The sequence below is a fragment of the Chenopodium quinoa genome, unplaced genomic scaffold (assembly GCF_001683475.1).
Source record: "Chenopodium quinoa cultivar QQ74 unplaced genomic scaffold, ASM168347v1, whole genome shotgun sequence".
NCBI classification, from domain to species: Eukaryota; Viridiplantae; Streptophyta; class Magnoliopsida; order Caryophyllales; family Amaranthaceae; genus Chenopodium; species Chenopodium quinoa.
The window spans coordinates 1,904,760-1,912,455 of record NW_018744497.1 but is presented as its reverse complement, the minus strand read 5'-3'; the positions used below and the strand labels follow the sequence as shown (position 1 = coordinate 1,912,455).

The 7,696-nt window shown below is 43.7% G+C and overlaps 1 protein-coding gene across 1 annotated transcript; it reads left to right on the top strand.

The window, feature by feature from the left end:
• Positions 1–4,971: 4,971 nt before the first annotated feature.
• Positions 4,972–7,455, top strand: LOC110697732. The gene is made up of 3 exons (XM_021875110.1): positions 4,972–5,059; positions 5,522–5,670; positions 6,541–7,455. The coding sequence occupies exons 1-3, from the start codon at positions 4,972–4,974 to the stop codon at positions 7,453–7,455; spliced, it is 1,152 nt and encodes a 383-aa protein (XP_021730802.1).
• Positions 7,456–7,696: the final 241 nt, after the last annotated feature.

The following is a 7,696-nucleotide window of genomic DNA, read 5'->3' as shown; positions in this document are numbered from 1 at the left end:
ACCCCAGACGGTAGAAAGCTGCCTAGAACCTGGAATGTAGACAATCTTAAAAAGTACTACTTCTAGAAATTGTATAGCTTTTGTAAACTTCTGTATAATTAATGAGAAAGATTTACTACATATTATGCTTACATGCGCCATGTCTTGTGCTTATCAAAAGCGGCCCTTCTTACAGAATTTCCATGCGCCATGTCTTGTGTTTATCACAAGCGGCCTTTACAAAATTTCCATGCGCCATATCTTGTGCTCAACACAAACGGCCCTGAGAACTAACGAATCATTTGGTGACACCCATTCAAGTGAATTCATCGAAGAGAACATCTCCCATTTGGGTGGAAAATTGTTCTAGTGATCAAACGTCAGGCGGCCCTACCCACCTGAATGATCCATTACACCAAAGAAACGCGGGCAAGCATTACCAAACATGTAGCCGGCTCACTCTTTGGGTTAAGTACCACCAAGGGCTAGTCTCAAAACAGACAGCCGGTACCTAATGTCGCCGCCTGATTCACCAAGAGAAGGCAGGTCTCAAATATTTAGTTTAGGCCACAATCTATGTATGGGTGTTCTTGCAAAAGCACAACCGGCAAATGGACACCCTAAAACCTACGAAAAGACCTATTCAAAAGCTCCATCCGGCAAGTCAGTAAAAACCAGCTGCCTTTCGTTATAATGATTAGCACTTAGCTAAATTGTTAACATTCGTACTATGGCATGTGGATAGCTGCCTAGCACCGTCTCACTTCTGCCAGCCTCCTATCCAGGGGCAATTACCCTAACCCCAACCAGTCATGCGGAAACACACTCGAAAAAAGAAAACAGCAAAGAAAATTCAAAATTCATGCAAAGCCGGATCAGCCAGTGGAGATTTAAACAGAATAAGCCGGCACAGCCGGTGAAAATATGAAATGTTTACAGAAGAAACCGACATAGCCAGCGAAAATGTATATCAATACTCAAAATAAAAGATAACAGTTGAATAAGCCGACCCTTCCGACGCTATTATAAAATAATGCACGACACGCAGGCCGGGAGGTCGTTGATACTCTAGCTGCATTGTCACCCGGTCTGCCTCAGCCTTGTTCCCTTCCGGATTAGTTGGGTCGGTGGTGGGGACGGAGCCGGGAGCAACCTCATCCTCGACTTACTCGTTCTTGCAGTCCTGTTCATTCTCCTCAATGAGCCGACTCTGTTCAGCTTCGAGGGTGGCCTGGAAGTTTCCCTGTGCAGCAACCGCCTCCTTGACCAGGCGGTCATTCTCTTGTTGCAGCCGTTTGCTGCTCTTCTCCGCCTGGTCAAGCCGCTTGAGGGGCTCCTCATGCTTCTTGAGCTCATCCTCAGCATTGTCTAGGGCCGCCTGGAGATTGTCCACTTTGAGCTTGGACTATTTGAGGGCTTTTTGGAGGGTCTTGACCTGATACGCCTATCGCATGATTATAGATTTAGTTTCTAAGTCATGCACAATCATTGAATAGTGGGCAACGCTATGTGCGTCATCCGCAGAACGTTTGGCTCTTCTTACCTCCTCTTGTTTGCGAATGTAGGCCTTCTTGAGTCCCTCCATGCGGAGCAGTGCCTGCAACAACACAGCCAGTATTAGTAGGAAAGTCGGATGAGCATACTACGAATAAAATGCTGGGTGGGTACTCATCAACTTTTATCGGCCAGGTCGGTCATTACACGGTCGGCATTGAAGGTATTGATTCCAAGAATCGCCTTCTTCTCGTCCCGGGGGATGGCTTTCAACATGGCCCGGGCGTACTGGGCAACATCCGGCCGGCGTGGAGAATTATCTGCACCAGAAACAGACGGTGAGAAAGCTGTATATGCTCCGCCTACGGATAGCCGGCTGATCGGAGAATCTCCCGGCTGAGACTGAGAATATGACTTAACCGCATGGTTAGGTCAAGCAGCGTGAGGTTGAAGGGGTTTTTACCTTGTTGGGAAGCCCTTTGGCCCCCAGCAGAAGATGGACCGGTTGTGGTCCTTATTGGGGTGACCTCTTTCTAGGTCGTTTCAGTGTTAGACCTGCCTGGGGTCTTTATTGATTTACCGCCGGTAGTAGCCCGGGCGGTGGAAGCGGTTTTCTGCATCTTATGTGCAGGCTCCTCAATAGACGGCTGTTGGTGGATCTGTTTTTGCAAAGAGTGAAGGATAACGCCCTCATCCTGAAACAAAGTCACAAACAATCAGGTGAAGAAATGGCCAAAATAGCACCAAGACAAACAAATATAAAGGGTCAGGCGGGCTAACCTTTTTAGCCGCCTGAGCGGCAAGCTTCTTCTCCAGATTCTCCTTTCGGATATCTGAAGTTTTCTTGGCGGGTGTCTTGGCGGTGGGCAACATGTTTTTTGCTTCTTCTACAAAACGCAAATACATCCGGTCAGGATCATAATAATATCGCACATTGCTATCAAAAGAAAAGGGTTAGCCGGCATAAAGTTAACCGGCTAGGGTTCGTAACCTACGTCTTTCAAACATGCTGCTAAGCCCGCAGGCGGACAAGAAGCACTCGTCCTTAAAAAATTCGTGTTTGGGCACCCAGTTTTTGGGCACCCTTATTATCTCTCCGGTTGAGAGAGTGGAAGAGGTTAGTTCAAAAAATCCGAAGTCCAATATGGCCTCCCTATCATGATCCGGCACTAGGGGCAGCCGGCACTTCTGCCCCAAAAGCTCTGGTTTCTGGTTGTAGGTCCGGAACTCCCTATTGTCCTCCTCAGTAGGAGCTTTGACCTGGTAAAACCGGTTCTTGCAATCCGACCATTTAGACGGCTTATCCAGCGTCATCATGTATTGAGGATAATTCGTCAGGGTGTACCAGATTCTCCAGCCGCCTGGACTTCTACTTAAATAATGCATCTGGGCGAACGCCACCCAGCCGGGGTTGAGATCCTGCATCTCGCAGGCGGTGATATACCTTAGGATGTTCACCCAAGAATTAGGGGTGAGTTGCCAAACGCCTAGGCCATATCCCCTAAGTATGGCCTTTATCGTGTTGTGAAGGGGGAAGCGGACCCCGGCTAGGATAGCCGCTTCATAGCACCCAAACCAGCTGTTTGCGTTGGGTTGGTCATCTTCCCATACAACAGTCCCATACTCTCCCGGTACTGACAGCTTGTAACCTTCTCCAAGCGGCCGCTTGGTGATCAAGTCTGATAGGGAAGACCGCATGAGGGCCCTGTCTTTAAGAGACACGGCAATCATGAGAGGGTCGTGTTTACTTTGCCAAGTAGGCCTCTCCGCCTCCTCGATCAAGTAGCTAGAGCTACTACTTTTAATGCTACCGACATTTGTGCCGGATGGGGAGTTGGGATCCTCGTTGACGGATCCTAGCAGCTTAGCCTCCTGAGCAGGGGAAGACTCCTCGTTGTAGGAGCCTAAGATGTTATAGCTTGGGGTGGCGAGAAGAGTTTTAGGGTGTGTTTTAATGTTCTGCATGAGTTTTTAATAGCTTTTGTGAGTTTCGGGCAGTGATCTCACTTGTGTGCAAAAGCCGGGATTTATAGGTGTTAGTGAGTGAGTTCGGGAACTAATGAGGAGGATTATAGAGTATGGACCTTAGCTCGTGATTTGAGAAGCGTGATGGAGCTTGGAAGAGCAAGGGAGAAAGCTTGAGTAAAGGTGAAGCAAAGCTAGAAGAAAGAGCAAAGAAGACAGCAGAAGACAGCAGAACCGCTGCCAGGGCCGCTGGCAGCTGGCCAGAGCCGCTGGCAGCGGGTCAGCCAGAGAGGACGAAGTGTTTTGCTGCTTTAGCCGCTGGCAGCGGGTCCCGAGCAGCTGGCAGCGGGTCTTCCAGATTTCGGGGCCTGTTTTGGTTATTTTTCAGCAGTTTGCTTTGTCTTGGCTCGTGTTTTGTATTTATTTATTATTTTTATTATTGTTTTATATTATTTAAGTATGGAAACATATATATAGTCTATTTTTATGAAGAGTTAAAGGAGATTAATTAGTGAGAATTAAGTTAGAGAGAAGTAAAAGTTTTCTAGGGTTCTTGGCAAATTTCAGAAATCTTTGTTTTTGAATTAGAATCCATGGAAGCTTAATCTTCCGGATTCTTGGTTAAAGATTGAAGCTTTTGGCTACGAATTGTGAGATTTCTCTTCTCTTTATTATTATCTATTGAATGTTTATTATTCCTTTGAATTATTTCATGATTTGCTTTAATCAATTGCTAGGTTAGAATTGTTAGATTCGCTTGCATCTAATTAATCTTTCCAAAGTAGCAACTTTGGGTTATGAATGCATGCTTTTGATTGATAACTTAAAGAGGGAATAATATTATTGAAGAAATTACACCGCTTGTGTTAATTTATTCAATCCTTGTTGATTTCTCCGTTTATGTTCTTCTTGTGGATGATTTAGAGCGCTTGTCTTAAATTTAGAATTTAGAATTCTACAACAAGGTGTTCAATAGTGTTTGATTGAAGAGGCTTCTATGATCAATTTGTATGTTCAATTGTGGATTTCGCATAACCAAGACCGTTATTCTCATTGATCGCATACTATTTACGTTCATTGTTCTGATTTAGTTTAATTGTCACCATTGCTTGTCAAAACCCCCTTGTTACTTAGATTACTACATTCCTAGAGTAATTCCACTTAGGTTTGCAGTTATTAGTCCCTTTTTCCCTGTGGATTCGAACTCGACTCCCCTAACTACGTTTATTTGCAGTTAGCTTAGTTGTGATATTTTTGGTTGCATACGACTGAGGCACACCAAATTTTGGCGCCGTTGCCGGGGAATTAAGGCGTTACTTTTTAATTGTTTATCTTAGTAGAATTTATTTTAGGATTGTTCTTAGCTATCTTTCTTTGTTTGTTCGCTAGGGTATGATAAGTACCCGTTCTGCTAACAAAGAAGTTTTGCAGTTTGATCCAGAAATTGAAAGGAATATTTCCAGGTTGCGAAAAGAGGCAAGAACAACCCCCAGTGAATCAACGTACTCCTTCAATATTCAAGAAGAAGAGGAGATGGCTGACAATCGAACTCTAAGGGAACTCACAGCTCCCAACTTGAACCAACAACCGTTGTGCATTGCATACCAGCAGTTGGAGGAAGGTACTAATGTTGAGATCAAATCCGGTCTAATTCATCTATTGCCGGCATTCCATGGCATGAAAGGCGAAGATCCGAATAAACATCTGGCAGAATTTCATGTGGTTTGCACTAGCATGAAACCGATTGGGATGACTGATGAACAAATTCAGTTGAGAGCATTTCCTTTTTCTCTCAAAGATGCAGCAAAGGATTGGTTTTACTATCTTCCCCCAGGTAGCATAACAACTTGGGCAGATTTAAAGAAGTGTTTCCTTGAGAAGTACTACCCAGCCACTATTTCTACAAGCCTTAAGAAAGCTATCAGCAATGTGGATTAGAAGGAAGATGAATCCTTGTATGAGTATTGGGAGAGATTTAAGAGATTGTGTGCTAGTTGTCCTTACCATGGGTATTCCGATCAAGACCTCATCTTATACTTCTATGGAGGTCTAACTGATGATGACTTGAGGATGGTGAATGCAGCAAGTGGTGGAGGGCTAGTGAATAAGACTCCAGGAGATGCAACTAGGTTGATTGCAGAGCTAGCAGAAAATTCTAGGCAATTCAGTCAGAGAACTCCCACGCGCCGGGTGAATTTAGCAAATTCGAATACAACTGAGTTAGAGAGTCAAGTAGCTGATTTGACTTCTATGATGCGTGAGTTCATGGTGAACTCAAGGAATCCACAACAACTGAATGCTTGTGGTTTATGCACCTCCATGGGACATCCCACTGATGCATGTCCTCAATTACAAGAGGAGCAGAATGAGCAGGCCAATGCAATGGGTTTCCAAGGGCAAGGTCCTCAGAGAAGATATGATCCATATTCAAATACATACAATCCAGGATGGAGGGATCATCATAATTTGAGATATGGGAATTCCCAGGGGAACCAACAACAACAGCAAAATGCTCAAGGCCAGCAGCAATATCAGCAATATAGGGCACCATTAGCCAAACCTCAAGGCCAAAGCTCAAATTCGAGTAATATGTCAACTGAAGAAATGATTAGATCACTAACTTCTAATGTTTCTACTATGCAGCAAAACATGGTGCAATTCCAGCAAGAAACCAAATCCAGTATTCAGAATTTGGAAAGTCAAGTGAGCCAAATTTCAAGTGCAGTGAGCAGACTTGAAGCTAAAGATTCAGGAAAACTTCCATCTCAAACGGAGTTGAATCCTAAGCAACAAGCCAACGCTATTACATTGAGGAGTGGCAAGGAGCTGAAAGAGACTGAAATTGCAACCAAGAGGGCTGAAGAGTTGATTGGAGCTGAAGAGAAGGAAGTGGAACATGAAGCTGTAGCAAATCCTCCCACTTTTCCATCTTATGAACCCACACCACCTTTTCCTGAAGCTTTGAAAGAAACAAAGAGGTATGAGAAAGACAAAGACATCTATGAAACATTCAGCAAGTGTGAGGTAAACATTCCCCTTTTAAATTTAATAAAAAGTGTTCCTCGATTTGCTAAATTTTTGAATGAACTGTGTACTATAAAGAGGAAGCACAGGTTAGGAGGGAAGGAAAAAGTGAAAGTGAGTGCTCATGTTTCTGCAGTTTTCCAAAAGAAACTTCCTGAAAAATGCAGTGATCCTGGTATGTTTACTGTTCCAGTTACAATAGGGGACACCACTTTTCATAGAGCTATGTTGGATTTGGGTGCATCAATTAATGTTTTTCCATATTCCCTGTTCAAATCTTTGGAACTTGGACCTTTACATGAAACCGGGGTAGTGATTCAATTAGCTGATAGGTCAAATGTTTACCCTAAGGGAGTGGTGGAAGATGTGCTTGTGAAAGTTAATGAACTAATTTTTCCTGCTGATTTTTATGTGCTTGATATGGAACATGATAGACAAGCAGTTCCCATCTTGTTAGGAAGACCCTTCTTGAAAACTGTTAGGACTAAAATTGATGTTTTTACTGGTTCTTTAACTATAGAGTTTGATGGGCAAGAAATTGTGTATAACATCTATAATTCTATGAAATATCTTGTTGACACTCATTCTTTGTGTTCCATTGATATCATTGATCCTATAGTGCAGGATGTCTTCGATGTTGAGGGCAAGGATGCGCTCCTCACTTCCATTTCTAATGATTTATCTGCTGATTGTTTGGATATCCCTTTGCCTAATAGTGTGCAGATGATGGTAGCAGAGTTGAATAGCCATTCCAAGCTCCCACTTAGACCACCAGGTTCGACACCTACCCCATTGACAGTTCCTACTGATAAACTCTTACCTTCTGTTTTGCAGGCACCCCAGGTGGAGCTAAAACCACTTCCTGATCATTTGAAATATGTGTTCCTTGGTCAGAACGATACTTTACCTGTTATAATTTCAAGCAAATTGACCAAGGAGCAAGAGGACAAGTTGGTGACAGTGCTGAAAGAGCACAAGTTAGATATTGGATAGACCATTGCAGACATTAAGGGAATAAGTCCATCCACTTGCATGCATCGTATTCTGCTAGAACATGATGCCAAACCTGTGAGGCAACCTCAGCGTCGCCTGAATCCTCCCATGATGGAAGTGGTAAAGAAGGAGATCATAAAATTATTGCAAGTAGGAATGATATTTCCTATATCTGATAGTAAATGGGCCAGTCCTACGCAGGTGGTTCCTAAGAAAAGTGGTGTGACTGTGGTAGAAAATC

Excerpts from the sequence above, each read along its gene's own strand:
- LOC110697732 (XM_021875110.1), top strand. The coding sequence starts at position 4,972 with ATGGCTGACAATCGAACTCTAAGGGAACTCACAGCTCCCAACTTGAAC. Across the intron at positions 5,060-5,521 it reads ATACCAGCAGTTGGAGGAAG|CAAGTGGTGGAGGGCTAGTG; the intron begins GTACTAATGTTG and ends TGGTGAATGCAG. Across the intron at positions 5,671-6,540 it reads CAACTGAGTTAGAGAGTCAA|AGGAAGCACAGGTTAGGAGG; the intron begins GTAGCTGATTTG and ends TGTACTATAAAG.